The 27,930-nt window shown below is 60.4% G+C and overlaps 1 protein-coding gene across 1 annotated transcript; it reads right to left on the reverse strand.

The window, feature by feature from the left end:
• Nucleotides 1–19,990: 19,990 nt before the first annotated feature.
• Nucleotides 19,991–22,505, reverse strand: CDKN1C (cyclin dependent kinase inhibitor 1C). Its single transcript, XM_060160926.1, has 4 exons — nt 22,310–22,505; nt 21,477–22,129; nt 20,810–20,946; nt 19,991–20,714 (listed from the first exon to the last, which is right to left on the reverse strand). The coding sequence occupies exons 2-3, from the start codon at nt 22,117–22,119 to the stop codon at nt 20,813–20,815; spliced, it is 777 nt and encodes a 258-aa protein (XP_060016909.1). The 5' UTR covers nt 22,120–22,129; nt 22,310–22,505; the 3' UTR covers nt 19,991–20,714; nt 20,810–20,812.
• Nucleotides 22,506–27,930: the final 5,425 nt, after the last annotated feature.

The following is a 27,930-nucleotide window of genomic DNA, read 5'->3' on the forward strand; positions in this document are numbered from 1 at the left end:
TGGCCCGACCTGGCGGCCGCCTCCCCAACCTGGGCCCTCCCACGCCTGGGCACCGGGTTCCCAGAGCCAGCACTGCCCAGACCGTCCGCCCGCCCGCCCGGGGCCACGGCCGGGGACAGAGGGCTGCGATGCACCCTACCCTGGGTGCCCGGGACAGGTGACAGGGTGGGTAGGGAAGGGAGCAGAGACCCTGCCCCACCTCCAGAGCCTCACGGACAGCAGGCAGCCTGCGCGGGCACAGGGAACCCTCCAAGCCGAGCGTTAAGGCAGGCAGTCCCCCCACAGGGCCCTACGTGGGTCAGGCGAGTCTTACTGCACCCATTTTATGGATGAGGCCCTCAAGGCTGCAGGGCCTGCCTCGACTGCCGCGTTTCCGTACTGTAGAGGAGCAGAGCTGGGTGGAGCCGGCAAATGGGGCGCCCATGGCCTGCCCTTGCCGACCCAGGGGTCCCCTCGGAGCGAGCAGAAGGAGAGCTGGGTCGAGGAGCAGCCTTTGGGAGGGCGAGGCAGGTGGAGGAAACAGCCAAGAGGGCCAAGATCTTCGAGGTCAGCAGGGCCAGCCCCACCCCACCCCACCCCACCCACCCACCCCACCCGCACCAAGATGTTTTCCTGGACCCATTTCACAGACGGGCCAGCTGCGGGGCAGTCTAGGAAGCAAGTGGATTCACGGGTTGCATTGAGGTTGTCCAAAAGGCCCCCCACACCCTCCCACCTTAACACCCTGCAGAGGAGACCCAGAATGACTTGGGGTCCTGTAGACCACCAGCCTCAGATGGTCTCGCTGTCCCGCTGCCGCTACCTACCCTCAGGCCTGCAGGCTGCAGCCTCACGGACCTCATGGAGGCCGTGGGAGACAGGGCCCAGCCCCCGACACAGAAGGAGACTATTTCTCTTCCAACAGGGTCTCCTGCAGCCAAGTCTCCTGCCAGGTTGGCCATTTGGGGACCAGACAGGAAGAGAGGGATGGAGCAAGGAGGGAAGTGGAGGCGGACTCAGCCATGGGGCAACAGTGCCGTCCTGTCCCACCCTGGCAGCCAGGCCTGAAGCCATGCAGGTCTCGCCCGGGTTCCACAGCCAGGACCCAGGTTCAAGGGCTCTTCCTAGGCTGCCCCATGCTCCTTCTTGAGCATGAAGCCCCAGCCGGGACTCGGGGCTCAGAGGCCTCGGGGCTCAGAGGCAGCCCTGCTTCTCCAAAGGCTGGGCCACGAGTTGCCTGTCACTCAGCTCTTCTGCCCGGCTGGTCACACTGAAAAGAGCGTCCTGTAGCCGGGAGGCATGAATATAGGCTCGGACCCAGCTTGAGAAGCACGGCCTGGAAACCCAAAGGCGGCAGCCTTGGTCTCCAGACCCAGCCGCCCAACCACCCTCCCCCCACCAGCAACAGCCACCCCAACTCCCCCCAGTCACCACCCCTGGCGTGGCTGCCACCACCGCCGTCACCCATCACACTGGCCCTTCCTCCCCATCTCCATTTAGCAAACTCCTACTCACTCGCCAAAGCCCAGGCCGAGGGGTCCTTCCTCCCTGAACACTTCCTGAAGGGCCAGCCAAACGTGGCTCAGGCTCGCCCCTCACAGCAATTGGCACCCACGGCAAACCCTGCCTGACTGTGTCCTCTGCAGCGCCTCCCCTACAGGCAGGATAGTGCCCCTTCAGTGGGTTATGGAGGGGATGCGTGGCACGGAGAACCCTTGGGCATTTGTCTAGGAAATGCCGACCTGCAGGAAGCCAGCTCGGGCCGGACCTGTGAACTCCTGGGGATGGGAGCAGGGAGCTGCGGTCGTTCACAACACTGCGTGCTGGGCTCCACTGTTTGCTGATAGCTTGGACCTGACCGTGGGGAATGGGAGATGCCCACCAAGAACCACTTAGGAGAGAAGGGGGCACCCCCTCTACCTGCTCTCCGGCTGTACCTGCCTCCAGCGCCCCGTCCCCACGGACAGCCGCAGGCTGCAGGACAGAGCGCCTGTACTGCAGCTGTACTGCAGTCCCTTGGGAGCCCCCTGGGGTTCCACCCCAGCCCACCCCCCACTCCGAATACTACTCTGCCCCATTCACGCAGCAAAAACGCAAGGCCCAGGTGGAGAAACAACACCACAGCTCCCAGGCCAGAAACCTTTGCCCCACCTCACAGGCAGGACCCACACATGAGGCTGGGGGTCACTCAGCTACATCACAGCCCCTGCCCCTCCGGGTGGCCGATAGTCAAAGCTCCCACACCAGACACCCTCCCAGTCTGAGCACACCTGCCGAAGAGACTCGGTGTTAAACACCGGTCCCTGGACCCCCAATTTCCAAGAAAATTAGTTGGGAGACTAATTGTCACTAGAGTGTTATTGACTACTCAAATTGCAGCTTCTCTCTGATGACATTAGGCCCCCAGAAGGAGCAGCTAAAGACCTCACCTGAGCCCCGAGGTATATATTTCTGGGAAGATTTTAGAATTCTGGCTCTTGCTAAGGGGAAGTATTTGAAGACTCCCACAGATCATGACTCAGTCTAGCATTCACGGCCTCGGAACCCAGCACCTACCTGCATCTCCAGTGTCCCCCCCCCCCATACACCCTGTACAGAATCCCAGACCTCAGCCCCAGCCAGCTGATGCAGGGATGGGCAATGGTCCCTCTCCCTTCCCTTTACGTCCCTCCTCCGGGAAGCTTCATCGCCCTCACCCCACAACCCCTTCAGATACGCTGGGAGCTGGTGCCGAAGGGAAAGGAGATCCAGTGACCACAGGCGGGCGCCACCCTGAACGGGATCAACAAGACACCCACTGGTGCACCTGGGGAAACTAAGGTCCAGAGACAGCCACACACTGTCCTTTGGGGGTGTCCAGAGTCTGAGCAATGCTGTTGCCAGTGACCAGGGACTTTACCTCCAGGGTTCCCCGTCCTGCCTCTTGCGTCCAGGGCCCCGGGCCCTCCCTGCGGCCCCAGCTGTACCCGCCGAGAAGTCATGCAGTCCCTCTGACGGCACCCCCTCCCACGCTTCGGATTCTCTGACGGCTTGGTCCTGACCAAGGCAGGGGAGAATGCTTGTCATGAGACCGGGTCACCAAGCTGGAAAGCTATGTTCCCATTGCCAAGACTTCCTGACTTCTAAAGCCCTAAGTGAAAACACTTCGAAGTCACCGTTTTCAAAGATTTAGGGCCTTAAACACCACTGGGGTAAGGGGTGGGGTGATGTCCAGGTGATCAGCTGGTCAGTTTTTAGTAGCTCCCCGAGGTAATATTTCCCCCACCCGGCCCCCACCCATCCACGCGCTCTCCACCCACCACTTGGGATTCTAGGCAGGACACCCACAAGGTAGGCAGGGCAATCAAGGGCCCAGAGGCGCCACCACGGGGGCAGGGGCTGGGGGCCCAGGCCCAGGGGCTCTGCTGGACACTGCAGCCACAGAACCAGGCCTGCGCAGGGGGCTCAGAAGCTCCCCGGCCTGCCTCCTGCACACGCGCTGCGAGAGCCAGGCCGGCCCCAGGCCTCCGAGTGCCAGGCCCGGGCCTGGGCCGCGAGGGGCCGCGGGCCGGGCAGGCGGGGGCGGGGGTCCGGGGTCGGGGGTCCGGCCAGCTTTAATGCGCTGACAAAGCCTCATTTGCAGGTCAATGCCGCGGCACACTCGCCTCTCCCCTCGCCCGGCGCCCTTTGTCCGGCCGCGCCCGCTCCTCGCGCCAGATGGCCGCGGAAATGCTAATTTCGGGCGCCCCCGCCCCCCGCGTTTAATTGCGCCTTTGCAGATGGGCCGCGAGTGTGCCCTTCATGCAGATGAGCGTGGCCTGGCCGCTGCCCGGCCTGCGGGCCGCCGCCCTCGGACCCGGAGCCGGCGGGGAGGGGGCGAGGAGGGAAGGGGTGGGGGGCCGTCCCCCCAGCAGCGCGCCGCCGGGCACGAGCGGGCACCCAGCGGGCCGGGCGCGGGAAGCGCGCTTTTCTCTTTTCATTTCTCCAAAATGGGATCTTAAGTGACTCTGAATGAAAACAAATTGGCCCGCTTTCTTCTCCAAACAGACGCGCGGCGTGGGGGCGGGGAAGGGGCGGACGGGCTGGAAGCGGGGGGTGGCCAGAGGACCCCTGCCCAGGCCGGGCCCTCGCACCCCGACGCCAGGGCCCCGCCCCAGGATGGCACTCGGGGCGGCCAGGTAAGTCCTGGCAGAAGTGGGGCCTCCTTTAACTGGAGCCACAGCTCCTGGGACTCAAGCAACCGGAATGCGGACAGACGCCCCTCGCCCTTCCCGTTTCCATCCTGAAACAGATGCCCAGGCCGGGCTGGACCGAGAAATGGGGCAGGCCACGGGGGGCACAACCTCTGGGGGCCAGCCAGCTTCCTGGGCGCTCTGTCTCCAGCCCCAGCAGGGGAGGAGGATCCCTCAGGTCCCCGGCTCCCTACACCCACAGCTCTGCGCAGAGGGGGCTCAGACCAGACCGCACAGCGGTGCAGGGGTAGGCAGGGGGTGCAGCCGGCCTGGAGCTGGGGGAGCTTGGGAGAATGGATAGGAGGCATGAATGAGTGAGAAAATGTTGGGGAAGGTCCTTTCTGACCTTGTAGTATTTTTTTTATTGGAGTATAATTGCTTTGCAATGCTGCGTTAGTTTCTGCTGTACAGTGAAGTGAATCAGCTATATGTATACGTATATCCCCGCCCCCTTGGACCTCCCTCCCATCCCCCCATCCCACCCATCTAGGTCATCACAGAGCACACAGCCGAGCTCCCTGTGCTATATCACTGGTTCCCACTAGCTGTCTATTTTATACTTGGTAGTGTATCTATGTCAAACCCAATCTCCCAATTCATCCCACCCTCCCCTTCCCCACCCCCCGCCCCCAGCCCCGTGTCCCTGTAGTATTATAACCACGAACTTACAAACACTATGCTTTGCTGGGTGATGGACTTGCTCCCTCACCAGCTATGAAACAGGGAGAGGGCCATGTTATGGGCCAGCAAATACTCCTGACATGTAACTCAGGCCACAGGGACCGTTAGAAAGGAAAGGGACCTGTGTGTTCCTCAGACTTTCTGTTGTATTTTTGTGGTCTGCCCGGGGAAAGGGCTGACGCGCCACAATATTGGATAATCCATGAGCCAGGTCCAAAGTCAGCCAGCATGGTGAACTGGTCCAGCGGCCACCAGCCCAGTGACGGCTCCTGGTCGCTGATCCCTCTGCCTGGAGTGCCCTCCCTGCCGGCCACCCTCACCTTCACCTGCTCCCAGATCCCTCCGGGCTTCCAGGACAGTCCCCAGGCACGCCCTCGGCCACCTTCACCCGGGAGTGCCCAGCACCCGGCACAGAACCTGGCTCAGTGGACTCAGTGGGGGACATCACGGGGGCCCCAGCTGACAGGCCTGGGCCAGAGGGCTCAGCCGACCCCTGATGCCCGACCTGCCAGCCCAGGATCTGTGCCAACACAGTGACAGGCTGTGGGCAGGGGGTGGCTCGTGAGAAATGCCCAACCAGGATGCACCATGGAAGTTTCCATGGTCACGGGATGGGAACCATTTCCTATCAATGTGGAATTAACAGGTGCCCCCCTCAGGCCTCCCCTTTCATTTCTTTCCAGGAAACAGTTCAAACGAGATTTGTACACCCATTTGAGACAAACATGGCTTGGTCCCGACCCCCTGCAATCACTTCGTTAACCAAAGGCTTCCATCTTCCCCTGGGGATGGTGCTGGAGGCTTGTCAGTGGAGCGCACTCCTCCACCCCTGCAAGGTGTCCCGGGACGGCAGCCTTGCCCGGGCCTCGCTGGCCGCCCTGGACCTCAGGTCCGGTGGCCGCGTCCGCACTGGTGAGCGGTCTCTTTAGAGAGCGTCTGTGCTTTCCTTCTGTTTGTGTTGCCACTTTTCAATAATGACGTCCCCTCAAACCTGTAACCTGGGGAGAGTCTGGCCTTTTGCTAACACATTTACTAAGATGCAAGCCATCTTCCGGTCTTGCTACAGTCACCAGCTGCTGCTTGTACTGAAATCTTTCTTCCGAACCGTGTGTCTGTGATTTTGTTTACCACACTCATATTATGGGTCTTAAACCTCTCATCATGGTTAAATATTTTGAAATTAAGACAATATATGTGTATACATGTGTGTATATGTATTTAATGCTTTAAAGTAGGTACTAAAAATGTGCGCTTTGAACCTAAAAAGTAATGTGGGTCCCGAAATTGCATAGAACCCCAAGCTACCATCTCTGGTGTTCTTTGGGTAGGAGAATGTCTCTCGGGGAATTTTACTTTCTTTTTGATACATTTCTGTATTGTTTGCATTTTTTTTTTTTTTACCGTGAGTGTATAACACTTCTACAATTGAGGGAAATATAAGGCTATTTTCATTTTGAGAATTAAAAAAAAAAAAAAAAGCACCACTGGTTTGCCAACCATGTGACCTAAACCTTGTGGCGGCAAATCCACGAGCTGGCCCTGGGCCGGTGGGGGAGCAGGGGTCCGTGGCAGGACCTCCTTACAAGAAGGGCCGCCTCAGAACGGATTCCTGGGGACGCCTCAGTAACTAAACCCCCTTGGACAGAGGCCAGGGCAGGCCCCCTCCGTGCCAAATTCCACTTGGGCCCGCTCTCAGTTCCAGAAAATTCCAAAGTATACTGTTGTTATCATTATTATTTTGCAATTACGTGACATTTTTTAAATGCCTGGAGTGTTTTTCTACCATTTTCATTAGCTCCTTCTCACTCTGCCCACGAGACAGGTCAGCATTTTGCTTGCCATGAAACAGGCCTGCAAAAGCTCAGAGAGGTCAGAAAACCTGCACGGGTCACACAGCAACAGGGCGGAACGGATTGGGGGTGGGGGGGGGAGCGAGAATGGATGTCGGGATCCGGCCCCAGGTCATCCTGCAGAAGGTGGCGTATATCTCACATTTCAGCCCCTACTGGGCTTTCATTTGGATTTAGGAATTGGGGGGAGGGGGGACATTGGGAAAGAGAAGAAAAAGCAGCAGTGTGATAGGAGAAAAAAGGAAAAGGAAAACCAGAGTCAGGTGCAAGAGACAGAAACAAGAAGCACTGATTCCATGGGGCAAGGGGCCTGGCAGAGTGGCCACCCAGAGGCCCAGGCAGGGGACTCAGGCCCTCGAGGTGGCCCTGCTGGCCCATTCTCCCTGCACCTCTGGACCAGGGCCGGGTTCTAAAGGAGCTGGGCGTGAGATGGCCTCCCTTTCTGGACTCTGAATATTCAGTCCAGAAGGGAGGGCGGTTGGGCCTGGAAGGATGGGGGTCTCCAGATGCCCCTCGAGACTTCTCTGAAAGGTGTGTGAGGCCCTAGAGCCTGCATTAGTCATGAACCTCAGTCACCAAGCCCATCCCCCAGCCTCAGGAGCAGGCGCCACAGCCCAGCGCCCACCCTCACGATGACCCAGCCTGCTGGAGGCCCGAACAGGGCAGCTCACCTTTGGTCATCTCAGACCCCAGGGCAAGAGGCCCAAACTGGAAGCTCAGAATTATGGGCTGAGTTGTGCCGTGTCGAATCCTAACCCCTAGTATCTCAGGATGCAACCTTATTTGGAGAGGGGGCTTTGCAAGAGGTCATTAAGTTCAAATGAGGTCACCAGGGTGGGGCCCTAATCCCATATGACGGGTGTCCTTATAAGAAGAGGAGATCAGGACACAGACACACACAGAGGGACGGCCATGTGAGGACACAGGGGGAAGATGGCCGTCTACACACCAAGGAGAGAGGCCTCAGAGAAACCAATCCTACCGACACCTTGATCTTGGACTTCCAGCCTCCACGACTGGAGACAATGAATGTCTGTGGGACTTTGTTACAGAAGGCCCTAGGAGACTAATACCCCCAGCATCCGCCCCTCCAAAACTCAACAGAGGGGAAGACACCTGTCCAGACCCATGCAGCCAGGGTGGGCAGAGATGCCATGGCCCAGACCTCCAGACCAACAGAAACCCCCACCCATGCCAGCTTTGAGACCTTTTCTAGTTCAGTGCGTCAAGCTCCCTACAGCCGGCTTCCTTTAGAAGCAGTGTCCTGACACCCAGGGACTCATTGTGAAAGTGGGGAGTCCCCCAGAATGCCATTTTTCCAAGGCCGAGCTTAAAAAGCCACGCGCAAAGCCCACAGCTGTGGGTCCCTAACGCTAACTGGGGAGAGTGCGCACGTGGATCCGGCTGACTTGGGTGGCTGGGGAGGTTTGGTGCCCTGGAGAGTCGGGGCCTGCCTGGAGGGCCAAGCCCAGGCTGGGGGCTGCGGGCGCTGCTGGGCCTCCCTCCTGCCCACCGGGCCTTCATTAGCAGCCTCCTCCAGTCCAGCTGGAGTCAGCTGATTGGCCCGTTCTGGTGGCATTGGGAGTCCCCAGTATCTATTTTTCCACCCGCACATGTGCAATTAAATTTTGCTTTTGTACCAGAGGGGCCTCCGATGTGAGCGTTTCTTGGGAGTTTTTCCACGTTTCTTTATGTCCTTGAAACCAAAGTCAGTCACCAGGTTTCAGAAAACACCCTCCTGGATGGAGCGGGTAAGAGGAAAGAAAAACACAACACAAAACAAAAGCAGAAGAAACAAAAGAGAAAGCACTGACTGCCTTTATACAGAATCCTCCTCCGAGGAGACAATTCATTCCGATTGAAACGTTTCCCTTGTGCAGTGTTCACGGAACGCGCTTGTCGCATTGGGCGGAATGCAAATCCTCCTTTTTCCTTTGATTCAAATATTTAAATTTTCAAATATATATGCTGTGACAATCGAATGGCAGCTGACCTCACTTATTTTTATAGAAGATGCGGAAGCCATGAGCAGCAGTTAATCTAGCCAGCAGAGGCGCCCACAGCCCTGGGGGGGGGCGGGGGAATAATCCTTTTATTCAGACATTTGGCTTAAAAGAATAACAAGGAGAAAAAGCTGGAACGTAATTACATTGCATGGAAAACAGAGAAAGATTTTTTCTCTCTGTCTAACGAGCTTTCTCTTTTTCCTTCCTCAAAGAATGGGGCGCATGGCCAGAGGCTATTTTCTTGGTTAAGAAATCAGGAGTGTTTTCCTTCCTTATTGTCCCCTACTCTCACCCACCCCACAAGGGATTTTCTTAGTCGGGTTGGCTGCCACTGGCTCGTTCGTTCATTCACTCATTCACTATAAATTCCAGTGGAAGACCTACTGTGTGCTCAGCCCACCCGGGCTCTGGCTGGGCCAGTGGAATCAGACACCCCCTCCCCCAACCCTACCTTCCTTCCCGCTCCTTCCCTGGGGGCAAGGTACCCCAGCTCCTTCCCTGGGGGACTCGGTACCCCAGCAGAGCCATCCCCTGGGCCATCAGGGCCCACGGGGTTCCCTCCGCACCTTCCCCGGGGTCGGGGGTGGGGGCCCAGAGCACCTAAGAGGAAGGCGTCTGAGCACCGCGGGGAGGGGGAGGAGAGGGCACCCCTCCCTTGGACAGCAGGGCCGGCGTCTGCCACAGTCTCTGTTGCTAAGTCCTGCTCCCGGCCCGGGTCTCCCAGAGGACCCCAGCCCAGCCCATCAGCAGGGCTGGGTCTTTAATATTTAAAGAGCTCTCCCGGACATTTCAAGAACTCCCCGACACGATTTTCTGTGATGCGTGTGCTGTCGGGACATCTGTCTTCTATACCTAATAAAGTCGCCCCGATTCAGAATGAACTCCTCGGCATCGCTTTGAATCCGGGCTCACATATGGTTGGTAATTAGCTGGCTATCTCTTGGAGTTAAATGATTTTTTTTCTCGCCCGTTCGCATCCATAATAGACGCGAACAGAGTTGTGATTGTTCCCCGTTGCGGGACATTCTGCGCCTGAATGAGCGGGGGCTGCTGTGTCGACGCGGATTTGCCATATGGTTGCGCGGAGCCGGGAAGAATGGGCCCCTGTGTGTGCGCCCGGGACGCGGCGGCGCGGGCCGTGCCAGCCGGGCGGAGCCGGGTGACCGACGGCGCGTGAGGAGCGGGCGCCACGGCCGCGGGCGCACGTCAGGGCGCGGGGTGCCCTCGGGCCGGGCGCGCGGGTCATGCGCCGGGACAGACGCCGGGAGCGCCGGGCCGGCTCCCCGCCGCCTGGAGCGCGGAGGACGCGCGGACGGACGCACTGACGACCAAAGCACGACGGACGGCCGGCCCGCGCCGCCCCGGGGCCCTCGCGCCCGTGCAGGCCGCGGGCCGCGGCGGGGGCCGGCACTGCGGCTGCAGCAGCCCCATTGTGAGGCCGGCGAGACAATGGGCGGCCCGAAGAGGCACCTGCTCGCCTGAAAGGCCCATAAATCGCCGCCGCGTCCAGCTGCCTTCCCGCCCCTCCCCGCGGACCGGCGAGCCCAGCGCGGCCGCGGCCCCGAGAGGGAGCCTCCCGCCCGCCAACGCCGCACACGCGGCCGCGGGGCACCGCCGCGGGCTCCCTCCGGCCCCGCGCAGCTCCCGCGGGGACCCACCGCGGCCTCCCCTCCGGAGAGCCCTGCGCCCAGGGCCGCTGTCCCCTCGGGTAGCCAGTACGGTCCCTCCTGCCGGGTGCCCACGCACCCACGCACCCGCCCGGGCTTAGGGTGCTCACTCGGGCTGCCTCTGAACCAAATTCTTGAACTTTTGAACCCCAGTTGTTACTGTTGCTGCTGTCTATAGTGTTGGGAGGCCGGGAAAGCTCCCTAACACCGGAGGACCAGGCTCCCCACCGCTCCCGCCCCCCTCCCCTCCGCTCCCCTCCCCTCCCCCCTTCCGCGCCCCTCCCCCCTCCCCGACCCTCCCTCCCCCCTCCCCTCTCCTCCCCTCCCCCGGGGCCTGGGATAAACAACCCCGCCCCTGACCTCCAGGCATACCAGGCTCCATCCCATCTCGCTAAACTAAGGCCTAGCCCAGTTAGGGACCTGCCAGCCCCTAAAAGAGGGGGCCAGTACCCTGTCTGTCCCAGGCGCACCCAGCCCTGCGGGTGTTCTGGGAGCCTTCCCCTTTCAGAGGCTGGACTGAGTCCTCCAGCTGGAAGGGCCACGCTCTCAGGAGGGCACAACTTTCAGCTCCTGGACACTTACGTGTGTCTGGCATCAACTTCCCCATAACCGCAGCCATGGTCACCTCCGTGGTCACCCCGGAGGCACAGGGGGTGGGGGGAGATGGGACAGGTGTTTTCCAGTGCCCACACCGATCAGGCCTGCGGCCTAGAGTGGGGGGTTGACCACTAATTCCTCCATGTATCTGATGCAGCTGTGTATTTCCCCAGATTTTTAAAATCTCCCTCCTTGGAGGGTGGAAGTGATGGCCAGGTTGGGCCATCTTGACCACCAGGAAGTGGTGCTGCTACAGGGGCTATAATGCCTCCTTGGGTGCCCCTAGATGCAGCAGGGCGGGCTCATCTTGGGGCGCAGCCTACAGAGTCAGGGAACAGGGCCCTGCTCCAAACAGCCAGCCTCAGGTGGGCACTGGAGGTGGGCACTGGAGAGGGGCCTTGACCTGAGTCGAGGGAGGATGTGGCCCCTGGCTGCAGGCAGGGTGTGAGGCCTGCCCTCCCCTCTATGGCAGCAGCTCCTCGGTTGGATGGACACCCTGCCTCTCTCTCCACGGAGGGGGCTGGACTTGGGCTCCGCAACGGTCTAGGCATTCAAGTGTTGGCACACAGGTTCAGCTGGGGTTTTCTTCCAGGAAAAGGAGTGCATTCAGCAGCCAGGTCTTTGGCAATGCCAGCCCTGTGCTGGTGGCCTGCCGTGTGCACCCCGAGGGACGCGGCACCCCAGGCCTGCAGGAGCCGGCTGAGATGGCCAGGCCTCTAAACACTGGTCTGGGGGTGCCGGGCAGAGGGCTGCGTCAGCAGGGCCCGGAGCCTGCTCCTTGGGTCTCCTGGCTGCAGGAAGATGCTCACCCCCACCCCCAGTTCTCCAGCTCTTTTGATTTTCATTATCTTGATTTTAATTATCGAGCTCCATCTCATCTCCCCCCTCCCCTCCCCTAATAAAGGGCCAGCATTTTCCCCGCTCCCTCTCTTCTCCCTGACATATTAGAAGAATGTTCTTCCACTTCCTTTGATGTCCTTTACAAGCTGCATCTCATTTCCTGCTGGGGCATTTCTGACCTCGAGTGACTTCTACCAGCCAGGCTGCGTAGCTGTGTCTCCCCCTTGGTGCCCCGCCCAGATGCCACTCTTTGTTCCACCTTCCCCACCTCCTTCCCCCGGCCTCCAAGGGGGCAGCCCCGTCCAGCCTCAGCTGAGTATCCGAGGACGGCTCCTCCTTTCCAAGTCTCCCTGTGGAAATCCAGCGATCTGCTTCCCTGGGGCCTGTGCTCTGCATTCTCTGGGCAGGCTGGTTTCGTTCATTCTCCGCCTTGATGGCGTGAGCTGGGTAGGGGGTGTGAGGGACACAGGGGGCTGGGGGCCTCCAGCACCCAGGGCAGAAGGAGTCTGTGTCCTCCGGACGGAGGCCGTGGGAGGTGCAGGAGCCCATCAGAGCAGAGGGGCTGGTGCGCTCCCTAAGCCTGGCTCTGTGCACCCCCAAAGCGGCACAAGTGAAACGGAAAGCTGAAAACCGAAGCCCCTGAAATGAGCCACCAAAAAGAAAAACAAAACTAGAATCAACAAAGGGGAGTCGTTTGACAGGATTCAAACAGTATGTCTTTCTTCCCTCCCTCCCCTCCCTCCCTCCCTCCCTCCCTCCCGTCCTTCTTTCCTTCCTTCCTCCCTCCCTCCCTCCCTCCCTTCCTTCCTTCCTTCCTCCCTTCCTCCCTCCCTCCTTCTCTCTCTCTCTCTCTCTCTCTCTCTCTCCTGATCAGGCACATGACTCTGAGCTTAAAGCACCATCAGAACCAGTGGAAGTATCTTCAGCGCAGACTGGGAACTGGGTCCTGGGACCTGAGACCCAGTCCCTGCCCCTTTGGGGTATAACAGACCACACAGGGATCTCCCAGCACAGGAGGGCAAGGGCGGAGGGAGGTTTGCACAAGAAAGCAGAGGAGATAGACCCTTGCCTTTGTCTCAAACCCCAGCTAGGCTCCTCCCAGGGAGGTTTGCGTGTGTGACAGCTCCATTTTATTACTATTATTTTATTAGGATTATTACTACTTCAATCACCAAAAATGACTCAAAAGAGGCTCAGAAAAGCAGCAGCATACCAACCAGCCAGGACTCAAGGGCAAACGTGGGATGTCCTGTCCAGGCAGGGACCGTCCACCCAGTGGGACAGGCTGCAAAGGGAGGTTCTCTGGGTAGCGATGGCTGTCTGGAATCAGGACATCACGGACTGGTCCCCTTTGCAGGGTCTCTGGCATGGCACTGGCGTGAGGTCAGCAAGGTTTTTGTGCTGTTTTCAAACAAAGCCCAGGGCCTTCCCTGGAAGCCAGCAGCGATCTTCTAGAACAAGGGAAAGGAATGCTTTCCGGGACAAACTGCTGGGCGCTGCCCTGATGGCGGGCCCGGACCACAGCTGCCTCAGCCCCGTGGGTCCACGCTGCACTCCCAGACCGACGCCCGTTCCAGTGGCAAAGACAGATTTACCCCGTGGGAGGATTCGGGGTCTGGGATCTGCTTCAAAACAAACAGCAATCACAAAAAATTAAGAGGTGGGGGAGGGAAACCAACTGACAAGCTTCGAGAAATGTTAACGATTGCTGACTCTGACTGGTGAGCACGCAGAGCTCACGGTAATCTTTTATTAACTTTGTGTATGTTTACAAGTTCCAAGTTCCCCGGAAAGAATTTTTTTAAAGGAGATACAAGCGATACTATTACTATTGCTGAGAAAATTTAACACCAGCTACAAAGTTAACAAAGAAAGAGAGAAATTATATGCACGTGTAAGTTGTGTGTGTGACGTACATGTATATAATATCTATTATGTATTTTATATCTGTATAAAGTATACACACATACAATAAAAGAAGGCAGAAAGGGTTGCTAGCAAATGCCCTTATCAGGTGTTGTCATGTCACCGTTTCAGTGGCCTTGGGTCGGGGGGCGGGGGTGGGATCCGTGCTGTCATGGGCACGTGCCCCCGACTCTGCTTCTCGCCTGGATCCAGCTCTGATGTCTAAGTAAGAAGCCGCTCCCACCATTTGGTCAGTTCAAACACAGGAAATGCTCCGTGACGTTTTTTCTGTTTATTACTAAAAATCCCTGCTAAAGGAAAACAGTTTTGTTTTTAATTTGGGTAACAATCGTTTTGTGAGTCCCGAAGCAAACCCCCCAGAAAATTCTGGGTACGCACTGAGCCCTGCCGGGAAAGATGCCATGGCCGGGGGGCTGCAAACTCTTTGGAAACTTGTCTGCTTGGTCAGATGGGGCAGAGGTGGTTCTACTCAACTCCCCAGGCCAGGCTGTTAGAGACCTTGCTGCTTTCACCAGGGCTCCGGGAGCACTGCCATGCTGTGAGGAAGCCCAAGGAGGCCTGAGGAGAAGCCACAGGAAAAGCAGCTGAGGCCCAGCTGGCGGCCAGCTCCACTCTCCCAGGCACGGAGTGAGCCGAGCCATCTTGGAAGGCAACCCCCAAACCCCGACCAAAGCACCCTAGCTGACGCCCCATAAACAGAGCTAAAGCACCTGCCAGCGCTTCCCAAGTCCCTGACTCATAACATCGTAGGCATAAACAAAACCGTTGTTTTAAACCACAAAGCACTGGGATGGCTTCTACTTGGCACAAGATCACTGGCACAGGTGTTCTCATGCCATTGACTGGGAGAGAAGGGCTGGTTGCCAGTGGTCCTCTGCCCTCACGGTCCTGGCATTGAGGAGTACAACCCTGGTCGAGTTTCAGGGCCGAAGGGGATGCTGAACACACAGCCATGCGACCCAGAAGCGGGCTGGCCCCTAAGGGGGCCCCACACCCAAGGGCTCTCAGGCAATGGCTAAGTTCGAAGCATTTCTTCCCGATGCCACTCAGTCCACCACAGGCCACTTCTCCTTCTTAGTCTAGGGAACATATGCCAGCAATACAATCTGTATCTCCACTACCCTTGAAAATCTCACTTCAAGGCTTATGTAATCCCAATGTTAAATTCCAGAATAAGAGATCGGGGCTGCTTAAGTATGCCCAACTGTCAGCTCACAGCTCAAGCTCTGAGACTGTGACCTGTTCCCAAACCTTGATAATTTTCCTCCTTCATCATATAAAAAAGTTAGTTGAGTGACTGGACGTGTGTGTCTGTGTCTGTGTGTGTTGTGTGTCTGTGCGTGTATATGTCTGTGTGTGTGCATGTGTGTGTGTGTGTATGTGTATGTGTGTATTTATATGTGTGTTTGTGCGTGTGTGTGCAGGAAGTTTCGCTGGGGACCACGCTTGGGCTCACCTGGCTGGTGGGGTGAAAGAGCAGCGTTAAGAACCGGAGAAGCTGAGCTATGGTGCAGGTCTGAGGAAGGTCTCAGCCAATCCCTCGGGGGCCCCGGAGCTGGGATGGTCTCTCAGAGTTGTCTGTTCAAGGCAAGGGGCCAGGGCTTTGCCCCCCGAATCCGCCAGCCTCTGCAGGTGGGGCATGTACGGCCAGGGATGAGGCGACTCTCTCCAACTGAGAGTAAGGCCTGCAGAAACACTCATCTGAGCCAGCAGCGGCCAGCCTCCCGCGGCGGGTACCGATGCCGTAGTGGTTCAGCACACTGAGACCTGGGAACGTAAGCCTTGCCTCCAGAGCCTGGGCCCCGGACAATGCAGATGGATCAGTGCAGCGCCAGGGGAGGGGAGGCGGAAGTGGCGTGTGGAGTCTCATTCGTGTGGAAGCTTGTGATCCGTCCTGTGGCCTCAGGAAAGCTCAGGATGGTGGATCACCGTGGCGGGGATGAACGTGCGGCCAGCATGTTGCAGTCAGAAGCTGGGTCACTGTTGCGCTAGCCATGCAGAGGGACTCCCATCCTGCCCCCAAGCTCTTCCATCCCACCTGCAGCTCCTTTGCCCAGATGCTCCCTGCCTCACCTACGGGACACTTTTTAAAGCATATACTAACTCTACCACAGAACAGAAGGCAACCAGCGAGGACACGGGACCCTGCCACGCTGAAAGACCCGGCCTGCCGCCCTTACAGGTGACAGGCTTGAGTTGGCACCTGTAGGACACTGAAGGCAGTGCTCAGAGAGGAGGCTCCAAATTTTCCAGACACGTGTCCAAGCATCCAGGACAACTTGACACCGCCACCCCGTCCTTGCTGTCATTCCTGGAAACCTAAAGCAGTGACTTGGGATCTTCAAAGGAGCTCTCTCTGTCAGCTTCGTTTACCGGATGCTGCGTAACAAAAATCTCAGTGGCTTACACCAACTACAGAGGATTTCTCTCTGTGACAGTCCCATCCTGGTGGGCTGGGGCTGGGTTCCACTGCAAGTCAGTGGAAGGGGCAGCCCCATCAGGACCCTGCTGGTCCCTCAGTGGAAAGATTAAAAAGGTGGCCCCATACCCAGGGCTGTAAGGGCTTCTGCTCAGGCGTGGCGTATGTCACATAAATCACATTTCATTGGCCAGAGCAAGTCACATGGCCAAGCCTGATATCAACATGCAGGAGATGTAGAATCCTCCCACAGGGCAGGGCAGCAAATATTTGGACAATAATGCAATCCACCATCGTGCAGAGCCAACTGAACGAGGAACGGACCAATGGCTCAGGCTCTCCGTCCCAGTCAGGTCAAACCCAAGAGGTACTGAAAGGAACCCACAGTCATCAGGGATCTTTTTATTTTTATTTTTTTTTATTTTTGGGCCACACCGCAAGGCTTGCAGGATCTTAGTTTCCAAACCAGGGATTGAACCCAGGCCTCAGCAGTGAAAGTGCCGAGTCCTAACCATTGGACACCAAGGAATTCTTTAACGTTCTTTTTTTTTTTTTTATTTTTTTGGCGATACGCGGGCCTCTCACTGCTGTGGCCTCTCCCGTTGCGGAGCACAGGCTCCGGACGCGCAGGCTCAGCGGCCATGGCTCACGGGCCCAGCCGCTCCGCGGCACGTGGGATCTTCCTGGACCAGGGCACGAACCCGTGTCCCCTGCATCGGCAGGCGGACTCTCAACCATTGCGCCACCAGGGAAGCCCTATAAAAACTTTTTTTAAAAAAAAAAGAAACAGTGCTCTTGAGACAGAATCGGGGGAGGGCAGCTAGAGCCATTGGGCCAGCAGCGTGGGCTGTGTCCTGACTTGGGTACTTGGCCAGCAAGTGACCCTGGGCCAGTGGCTTTGCTGTCCTCCCCTGTAACGTGGAAAGCTAATGTCTCATGGACAGGACTGTCCTGGTGTCCACAGGGCCTGGCTGGGAGTGGAAATCAGGGCAGAGTAGCCTGAACTACAACTTACGTCCAAAAGAAGGGGCTCTCCCCTTCTCTGGGAAGGCTTCCTCAGCTCTGAGAATGGCCCACATTCACACTAACATGGAACCAGGAACCTCAGAGGTCTCCCCCGCTTCCCCGCTTTCCAGTCCCCCTCATGCCTCACCCCGACCAGTCCATCAGCAAGTCCCATCAGCTCTCCCTCCCAATATACCTCCCAGATCCCCCCACCCCACCTCCCACTCCGGCCCCTCTGGTCCACTATTCTGTGAGCACTCCAGACCTCAGGGCCTTTGCACTGGCTGCTCCCTCTGCTGAAACTACCTTCTCCCAGTTAATCCTCAAGACTTGCATCCCTCACCTCCGCCAAGCTCAGATGCACTTGCTGGGGGGTGGGAGGGGGGCTTCCTGGCATGGCCTGCTTTAAACAATAGCCCCCTGGCCCCGGGTTGTGTCACCTCTCCCCACAGAGGCAGCTCCTGCTAGCAGGGAATTGTGTCTGTTTCATGCATCGCTGTGTCTCTGGTGCCTAGAGCAGTGTCTGGTGTGCTGGAGGCTCTGGGAACGTTTGCCCACCTGGTACCTCTGCTAGGGTGGCCGGCCACAGTAGCCCCTACCTGGCCCCTCCTTTGTTCTCCTCCCGGCAGCCTTAGGATGCTTTCTTAAATTGCCTCAGCTTCTGTCACCCCGCTTCAGTCTCCCCAAGGGCTCCCTACTGCCTGCAGACAAGGTCCAGCGATTGATGCCAGTCCATCAGAATCAGGAAGGTCCAGGACAGCAGTGGGAGACCAGGGCGTGGAGAGGCCCTGCAGGCAGACCCTCAAAGGCACTCTTACAACGACTAATGTTTAAACCATGCGCCAGCCCAACACGCACCAGCAGGCCATGCCAGGGCCATGGGAGACCCCCGAGTGGCCCCCTCGGCCCTACTCTGCGGCTTCATCAAGACCCTCTGGCTCCACTACACTCACCCTATGGGTGACATCCCATCCCACGGCTTCCCCAAACACGCAGCTAAAGCGCCCTGCCCACCACTGCCCGGGGCAGTCCCTGCTCAGCCTCTGCGCCTTTATCGTCCCATCATTGGTTCATGGTTAGCGGCCCTACATTTTGTCTTCCCAGCCTGGTCCGTAAGAAGTTGCCCAGGTCACACTGTGACTCCAAATCCAGTGCTTTTTCCCTATGGAGGGCAACCTCTGGGTCTCTGCTGCGAGCTCCTGCCTGGGGGAGAAACTGGCCCCAGAAACGACGTTAGTGTCCCCTTCCCGTCCCTACACGGCCCTGGTGCTTTTGAGAAAGCCACCCTGAGTGACACCCGGAAGCTGGGTAGCAAGGGGTTGCATCCCCAGGTCCGTGCTGGGGGCTAGGGGTGTAAGCAGCAGAGCGGGGTCAGGGGGTGGGGGGCGGGTAGGATGCCCGGTCGCATTGAGTTTGGGGTGGGGACGTGCCCACCCCCAGCCAGACTCTGTCCTCAGTGTGAACGGTCACTCCAGCAGGGTGCGCTGCCCTCGGACTCCCAGCTCGCGCCATCTTCCTCCCTCCCGCTCAGCCAGGCTGAGCTCCCACCTGGTCACACAGGCAGGCCTGGGGGAGGCCCCCTCCCCAGAGGAGAGGTGCAGAGCCTGAAGTCAGATCTCGGCAGGTCTAATTCCCAGGATGTGCTCGGGCTGAGCTGAAGGCGGCGGGGCCCCTACTCTCATTTCCCAGGGGAGGTATTTCTCAGCGTGCAGCCCCAGCTGGGCCTCGGGCCGGTCCCACTTCCCTCCTCCCCACCCTTTCAGGCAGCTGCGGGGGAGGGGAAGTGAATCGCATGTCCAAACGCATCTCCAAAATCGAGGCTTCAGCCGAGTCTTTGACCCTGATCCGTGGGGGACATCAGTGTCGCAACCAGCCCCAAAACTGTTAACTTAAAAAAATACACCACCACTGCTCCGCTTCCCCAGGCCCAAGGCACCAGCAAAAATACTGCTAGCCGTCCGTTTTTGCTATTTTACACCACCCTTTCCATTGTAAGCCATAATTTTCAGAGGTTTATAGGTCAGCTATAAAAAAAAAATAAACCTCGCCTTTTGACTAAAAGGGAGCACTTGGAAACTAGAAGGCTGGTGGGTGCCCGGGTGGATCCGGCCTCGAGTTTTTCCACCGAAGCTGCGGCGCATCTCATCCCTCCCCACCCCCACCTGCCCCTGGGCCCTTCCTCTTGGCCTCCCCCTCCCTTCTTCCCCGCAGGCCTGCAGGCTGCCCCTCCCCCACCGTGGGCGAGAGAAGAGGCCAGAACACATCTGCGGTCCTGCGGCCCCACCCTGGGGGACACCGGGGCCCACGAAGCGGAGGACTTTGGAGCCGTTGGGGTCCACCTTGGGCGGGGCCTGAAGAATTTCAGGCTCAGGTTCACCCTCTCCGGGCCTGCGACCGGCCCAGTCCCCGCAGGTGCCCACCTGAGTCCCATTGGGGCTCGGCCCAGGGCAGCTGGGGTGGTCTCCTTGGAGCCTGGGAAACAGTGAGCCCTGGTCTCCGTGTACAGCCCTGCACGTGTGTGTGTGTGTGTGTGTGTGTGTGTGTGTGTGTGTGTGTGTGTGTGTGTGTGTGTGTGTGTGTGTGTGTGTGTGTGTGTGTGCGCGCGCATGTGTGCATGTGATAAATGCAGAGCGAGGGCGGGGCCGCTCATCCCTAAATTAGGGCCCTGGAGCAGGTGGGCGTGGGCCAGCCCTGCCAGGAGAAAGCCCCCCTCCCTCCCTTTAGGGCTGCCCCCTGGGTTCTAACTCCCTAACATTTGGGGGTGCCGGAGGGGAAAGCTGGAGGCAGTACAAGCACACACGGAGCTGAGTTGCAGCATTATTCGGCCTCTTTATTTAGAACCCGGCGGACGAGGAGCCGGGGCAGTGGTGCAGACGGCTCAGGAACCTTTTTTTTTTTTCTTTTTTTTTCTTTTTTTTTTTCTTTTAACAGATTTGTCTTCAAGTTTAAAATAATCATAATAGTAAAAAGAGACAGCGAAAGCGCGAAGAGACTGCAAGCTAGATGGGCTTGTACGGCAGCTACAGCTTGTGAGCGACCCCCTCCCCCCAGAGTCCGCTATAAAAAATAAATTTACATTTGTCGATAACCAGATGCGAGTGAGGTGCCTTTGGCATAACCAATAACCGAGCTAGCGCGTGGCAGAGCGGCCCACGCCTCGACATAAATAGAAAATATAAGTTAGTATAACTTTAAAAACTTTTTGTACAAATATACATGTTTTTTTCCTTTTTTCCTTTTTTTTTTCTTTTTTCATTTTTTTGCACTGAGTTTCAGCAGAGATTAAACATTTTATATAAATGACTCTTAAAGCTTTACACCTTGGGACCAGTGTACTCCTCGTGCAGAATACATTTAGATATAAAAGACGTTATTAATACATTGCACAGTTTTCAAACTTTAAACACAAAACCGAACGCTGCTCCGTGGCAGCTGCCGCCGGTTGCTGCTACATGGACGGTCCCAGCCGAGGCCCAGCGCTCCTCTCCTGTCCGCTGCCCAGCGGGCTCCCTCGGGGCTCGTTGGGCGCGAGGCTGCGGGAGAGAGGTGCGGTGAGCGAGCGGCGACAGACTGGCCGCCGGGACCCCGCGGGACGCCCCTCCCCGCCCGCCCCGTCTGCCGCGCTCACCTCTCATCGCAGCCGCTTGCGCGGGGTTTGCTCAGCCGAGCCGACGGCTGGAGCGGCGCCGGGCGCGGCGCATCCCGCGGGAACCTCGTTCGACGCCTTGGCTTCGGGCGCGGGTCTCTTGCGCTTGGCGAAGAAATCTGCGGGCCACAGCGCGCGCGGCCGGTCAGGGCGGGGCCGGCCGGGGAGCCCAAGAGGGTGCCGGGAGGAGGCGCGGGCGGCTGGGCGGCCGGTGGGGGGGCGCCGTCCCCGCCCGCGCCGAGGTCCGCGGCGGGTCAGCTTTGTTTACGTCGCCGCGCAATGTGCTGTGTAAGCATTTCCCCTTGTCCCGCGGCCAAGCCCCCCGGGGCTACCGCCGCGCTTAACCCCCTCCGCGCCGCGATCGCCGCGCCCGGCCGCGCCCGAGGAGGGTCTCCAGCGGCCCGGGCGAGGATCGCGCTCGGAGGGGGCCAGAGCGCGCCCTCCCAACCCTCCCGCGCGAACCTCTCCGGAGCACAACAACAGGGCGGGGACGGGGTGCGGGCGCTGCCTCGCCCCGCGCGCTGCGGGCCCTTTAACGCCACGGAGGAGGCGGGGACCAAGAGAGGCCCCCGAGGGCCTGGGAGCCCGGCCGGCCGGACAAAGCAGGGCCGGGCCGGGCCGGGCCGGGGCGGGGCCGCGCGGGACTCACCGGAGATGAGAGGCCCGGACAGCTTCTTGATCGCGGCGCCTCCGGCGGCGGCAGTGGTGGCAGCGGCGGCGGCAGTGGCGGCGGCGGCGGCGTTGGTGTTGGTGGCAGTGGCGGCAGTGCCCGGCGCGGGGCGCCCCGAAATCCCTGAGTGCGGCGGCTCGGCCAGGGGCTCCTGGCTGCGCGGCGGCGGGACCGCCTCCGGCTCAGAGCTCTCCTGCGGCGCCGGGGCCGGGGCCGGGGCAGGCGCTACGGACGGGCCGCTGGACGGCGACGCCGGCGCCTCCCCGAGGCCGTCGAGGGACTCATCGGCCGGCGGCCCGGAGGGCGGGCTATCGCCCGCGCCGTCCGGGCGGGGACGAGGCGCCAGGAGCAGGCGACAGCGCCCCACCTGCACCGTCTCGCGGTAGAAGGCGGGCACGGAGTCGCTGTCCACCTCGGTCCACTGCAGGCGCCCGGGGCCCCGCAGTGGCACGTCCTGCTGGAAGTTGTAGTCCCAGCGACGCTGGTCCTCGGCGCTCAGCTCGGCTAGGCGCATCTGCAGCTCGCGGCTGAGCTCCTCGTGGTCCACGGGCCCGAAGAGGCTGCGGCAAGCGCTGGTGCGCGCGAACAGGGGAAAGGTGCGGCGGGCGACCAGGCGCTCCATTGCCGACGCGCTGCGGAGATACGCATCGGACTTTTCCGGGGGCTGCGCGGGCCGGGCGGCGGGAGAGGAGAGGAGAGGAGGAGGAGGAGGAAGAGAGGAAAGGAGGGCGGAGGCCGGGCGCAAGTGAGACCCCGCGCGCCGGAGTCTGCATTTGCAAAGGGACGCGCTGGGAGGGCGGCGCGGCGGCTACCTGGCTGTCGGGCCGTGGACTGCTCCTGAGTCTCGCTCGCTGTGTCGTCCGGCCGGCGGCCGCGCCCCCTCGGGTGCCTGTCCTCGCTCGCTCGGCTAGCCCTGGCCTGGCTGGCACCCACCGAGCGCAGAGCACTTGGCCTGTGGAACGCCCAGTCCTCGCGCGCCCCTTTATACGCGAGGGTCCCACCCCCCCGCGCACGGGCCCCGCTGCTATTAGCATAATGTAGTATTTTCAGTTTCAACAACACCGCGGCGATTGGCCGGCGCCGCGCTGCCCCCGCCCCTCCGGCGGTCCGGCCCCCGCCCGCCGCCCATTGGCCCTGCGCACACACCCACCCGAGGGCGGGGCGGGGCGCGAGGGCCGATTGGCGGGGCGCGGGGCGCGCGCAGCGGCGGGGGAGGGGGCGGTGCGCGGGGCGGGGCCGGAGTTAAAGGGCGCTGCGGGCGGTAACGTGACACCGCGGCGCCCCGCCCCCTCGCCCCATCCCCCCCACCCCCACCCCGCCCCCACCCCACCCCCGCCCCCGCTCCCGCCCCCCGCCGGCTCCTTTGTCTGCAGGCGGGGGCTGCTCGGCGGCGGTGGCGCGGGCGCCCCCCCCCCCCTGCTGGCGCGCCCTACCGGGCGCGGCGGGCGACGACCCCCGGCAAGACCGGCGTTCGGCCTGGCCCGACTCGCCCCCCCGGGGGCACCCAGCCCCGCCGCCCGCGCTCGCCCTTGGGCCTCCCGCGCCAGTTGACGGGCCTTTAACCCGCCGCGGCCAGCTCGTCCCTGGCTGGAGCTAGATAGGGTCTTCGGCTGCCCCCGCGCGGCCTGCTGCGCCCGAGGCTTGTGTGCCTGGCAGGGTTCCGCGCACCTGGAGCCCTAACACACCTGCTAGACCTAAGGCCCACGAGTGAGCGGGGAGAGGGGTTTGGGGGGCCGGGGAAGGGAGGCTCTGCTCCGCTCTTTCTCCAAGGGCGAAGTGGCAGACACCTTGAGAGCTGGCCCACAGTCGCCTGGAGCCAGGGTCTGGAGACTAGCTCTTGGGGCCGTCCGTCCTGCCCAGTGGATGGGAAACGGGCCGTGCCCATCCTGAGCTATGCACCCTGTGACATCCTGAGCTACGTCACTGACTGGGTGCTCAGCCACTTCAGGCTTGGCCAGGCCGGGTGTTGGCTGGCTGGCTGGCTATTGGACAGGGCGCTGGGGGCTTCTCCACTAGGGTGGGGCTGGCCCTGCCCAGCCTGGGACCCTGACTGTGCACGCTGATCCTCCCGGCCAGGCTTATCCCTTGTCACACAGGGAACCGCCAGATGGGGTGGGGGCGGGGGGGGCAGCAGAGAGCAGCCACGAGGGCGCCCAGGCAGCCCTGGTCCAGCTGCTTATAGGAGCTGCGCCTCTCTGCCTCCATCCTGGAAGGCTAGCACCCCCCCATTTGTGCCCAGGAAACGTGTTGGTTGGGAAAGTACACACCTAAGAATGAATGACAGGGCATGCGAGCCAGTGGGCCCTACCACAGTGTCAGGGAGAGAAGAAGCCAGCCCAGAAAGGGAAGGACCTGCCCGGCAAGGCCTATGACCCTGCTCCCCCGCTTCTTGGTGTGGCCCCTGGCTCTCCCCAGCGGCCATCCCATCGGGGCCAGGCCACAGGAGACTGTAACTTTCTGCAGCTGTCTCCTTGGCCCAGCCTGTCCCAGGGCTGGGGGCCTAGGAAATGCCTCCAGCAGCTCAGGTGGGGAGGGGGACGGCCAAGCTCCTGCTGGAGGGCCCAGCAGGGCCCTGAGCTCCCAGCCCCTGTCCTGGGTGAGCCCACGAGCCCAGTGAGAAAGGAGCTGGGGCCGACCCAACCCAACCTGCCTGCCTCCCCCGCAGGGTCAGGTGGGTTCCAGGTCCCTTCAGGGACGGGACTCCTTGCTAACATGCAGACGTGTCCTGGAGGAGGCTTGTGGAGGCAAGGTTTGGGATGAAGGCCAGCAGGAGAAGCCATGAGCCCAGCTAAGGGACAGGGCACGTTGCCACTCTCGGCTCTTGACAGCAGGACCAAAGTGGATGCAAAGTTGATGATTCGTGTTATATTTCTTTCCTCTTTTCTGTGCATTCTATTCCAACTTTTCCACAAGTACAGTTGGTACAAATTTTTTTAATTAATTTATTTATTTTTGGCTGCGTTGGGTCTTCGTTGCTGCGCGGGCTTTTCTCTAGTTGCGGTGAGCAGGGGCTATTCTTCGTTGCGGCGCGCCGTCTTCTCTTTGCAGTGGCTTCTCTTGTTGCGGAGCACGGGCTCTAGGCGCACGGGCTTCAGTAGTTGTAGTGCGCAGGCTCAGTAGCTGTGGCTCGCGGGCTCTAGAGCACAGGCTCAGCAGTTGTGATGCACGGGCTTTGTTGCTCCGCGGCATGTGGGATCTTCCCGGACCAGGGCTCGAACCGGTGTCCCCTGCACTGGCAGGCGGATTCTTAACCACTGTGCCACCAGGGAAGTCCAGTACAACTTTTTATCTTCGGGAAAATAAGATGACAGAGGCTCCCCTGGCCCTGTGGACCCCTTGGGTGGGGCTGATATCACCTGGCCTGGAGTTAGGAGGCAGGGCCTTGCCCCACCCTAGTGCCACGGCCACACCAGTCTCCCCAGAGGCCATATGCACAGGGCCACAGTGGGTAGTGACCACCAAACATGGAACCACGTGGCCCCCAGGATTTCCCAAGAGGTCAGGATGCCCTGACTTCAGCCATCTGGGAGGGCAGGCCGGGGAAGGAGCCAACCCCCGGCCCGGGCTCAGCCTGCAGGCCATCTCCCTTCCAACAAGACTGAAGCCACCGCACTCCCAGCCCTGCTCTGGGCACCCAGGGGAGCCAGCACTCTCGTCCCTGGCAAGGACTGCCCCACGGTATGAACACCTGTGTGCCCTGGCCCCCCCAAGGGCAGGGGACCTAGTGCACGCTTCATAACTTACGGGAGCTGACCCTGCACCAGGCCTCTTGCGACCCTGCCCTGCGCGTGCACGGTCTGGCCCGAGGACAGGCCTGGGAGGGCCATCCCGACTGCCTTCGGTGCACACGAGACACCTCATGGGAGCCAGCTGAGTTCAGGCAGATGGGTCCCGGGCCAGCGACAAGCCCAACAGCATGTGGCTTGGAGTCCCGTCGCCAAGGACTGGAAGTGGGCGTCCCATACATGTGGGGTCACGTAGCATGGCAGCTGTGGGGCCCTCAGCCAGCCGAGCCCTGCACAGGATGGTTTCCGCAGATCCCTTGCTGGGCCTCACCTGTTTTACAGGGGAGGGAACGGAGAGCTGGAGGCTTGGAGGCACAGAGGCTGGGTCAGCTGCCAGGGCCACCCCCAGCTGCCTGGTGTCCTAGTTATATTTCTCCAGGGGCCATGGGGACACCTCCTCACTCAGTCACCTCATTAGGGCAGGGAGGTGACCTTCTGAGTCTGTGACCTTGAATTCGATCCAGGATGGTACCCACTGGCTTACTGAACCTGCTGTTCCCAGTAGTAGGCTGGGTCCCTCCCTGCGCCAGGGACGGATGGTGGGGAGGGCTGGGAGCCGCCAGCCCTGAGAAGAGGCCCAGCCCTCCGCCCCAAGGGGCTCTGGACAAGCAAATATGTGTCTAGGTACGACAGCCAGGATCTGCTTTTGTAACTTAAAATGTATCCAAAGGAAAGAAGCATTTGAAAGGAACAATGTTTGTGCAGACAGCAGAACCAGGGAGGGGCGGGGCTACCCTACGCCCGCAAATCCTGCATGTGCAGCAACGGGGAGCCTATTTGCAGCGGGGGGGGGGTGGGGGGTGGGGGTCCTAAGCGCCAGGCCCCCTGCTGGTATCCTGCAGGTACATCTCTGTAGCTCTCACCTCATCCAGCCTAGGAGCAGCAGAGTAAAAGCTACGAGCTCACCAAACCTTTGCCTTTTCCTGTAAGCACACAGAAAGCCCACGTGCCCAACCCCCTTGCGACGGGGGCCACAGACGTGAGCAGGGGTGCTCTGCACCACTTCCAGGCAGCGCCCATCAAAATCAGCCAAGCGGTCCTCCTCCCCTCCCCACTGGCGGGGGCGTGGGCGGGGGGGGGGGAGGGGGGCCCCTGGGGACAGCAGAGCCTGCAGCGCCAGGAGCCCTGAAAGCCCACGTGGAGCCGAACCACCAGACCCAAGGCGCCTTCTGCACACCCACCTGACCAGGACGGGAGTGAGAAACTTTTCATTGCATCTTCAGTCACTAAACAGTGAGAGTCATCCGGTACAGACACTACTTCCCCTGACTCACATATATGGCACGGGTATATCCCGGTGAGGAAAGGAAGGTTCAGGAAGATTCAAGGACTTGCTCCAGCTTTTACAGTGGTTAAGGCCCGATGCGGGGGGCGTTTAGTCCTCACAACACCCCACAGTCGGTGGATACTGTGGGCTTTTTTTCCAGGGAGGAGAAACATGCTTGCCGGAATGAGTGGCCGAACCTGGTCTCTGCTGGCAGGGAAACGCCATCCTCAGCCGCGTGCTTCCCCCTGGTGGCTGACTTCGGCACCACCGGCCTCTCTGGCTGCCCCAAACCTCCCTTCTCCTGGGGACCCACTGGGGCAGTGGGTGTGCCAGGACCCACCCCCAGCAGTGCTTCTGGGGACCCTGCAGGGGCCTCTGTGTCTGTGCCCTTCCCTTCCCACAGCTCTCCGATTGCTATCCAGGGTACTGCCCTGTCTGAGGAGTCTGGAAGGACATGACAACTGGTGACCACAGTAGCTACCTCGAGCCTGCCCTGCACTGAGGCTGGCCTCCTTGCCTCTAATCATTCCAAGAACCTGAAGACGGAGGCGTTTTGATGCCCATTTGCCAAGGGAGGAGCCTGAGGCTCAGAGAGGTTAAGCAACCTGCCTGCAATCACCCAGCGCTCAACGGCAGCTGATCTGTGCCTCTGGCCCAGCCCTGAGCCCCTCCACCTGACTGCTATGAGGGGCCGGTAGGCACAAAAGCGGGAGAGGAAACAAGTCAAGGGTCCCGAGGTTAACGTCCCCTGACACCCCCGCGAGCCCTGGAGCCAGGGGCGGGCACATGTGGGTGTATGGCCCTCCCCCGGGATGGCTAACCCCTGGGGTTCATTCTACCAGGAAGGTGACCGAGCTCCCGCCCAGCCAAGTCGGCCTTCCCACGTGCAGATCTCAGCTTGTCCACCTCCCGCCCACCAGGGTAAGGCCCTCACCGCCCCACCAGCTCACCCAGTGTGCCCGGGGAGTCAAAGCACGTCACCCAGCGGCGCACTTCACCAAGGCCCTGGGCCGGCCTGGCAGGCCCCCTGGGGAGGCCGCTGCCCCTCTGAGCCTCACCTTCTCCTCCGTAAGATGGGGCCTGGAGGCCCCGAGGGGTAGGGAGAGTTACAGATTAACCAGCCAGCCCCCAGCGACAGGCGGATCGGCCCAGCTCTGTGCTTGCGCGCCCGCACGCACAGGGGGAGGTTTCCTGGCGCCCTTGGCAGGGGGCCAGCACCCCGCGCGCAGCGAGAATGTTCCTCCCGCACCGAGTTCCCGCCGCTTGGCTCGCCCCGCCCCCGGCCCCCCAGGAGGGGCTGTTCTCGGGGCGGCTGCCAGGCACGTCCTCCGCAGGTGCCGGCCTCCCTCCGGTGACTGTCCGCAAGCCACACAACGCGAAT

Source organism: Lagenorhynchus albirostris, chromosome 9 (assembly GCF_949774975.1).
Source record: "Lagenorhynchus albirostris chromosome 9, mLagAlb1.1, whole genome shotgun sequence".
Lineage (NCBI taxonomy): Eukaryota > Metazoa > Chordata > Mammalia > Artiodactyla > Delphinidae > Lagenorhynchus > Lagenorhynchus albirostris.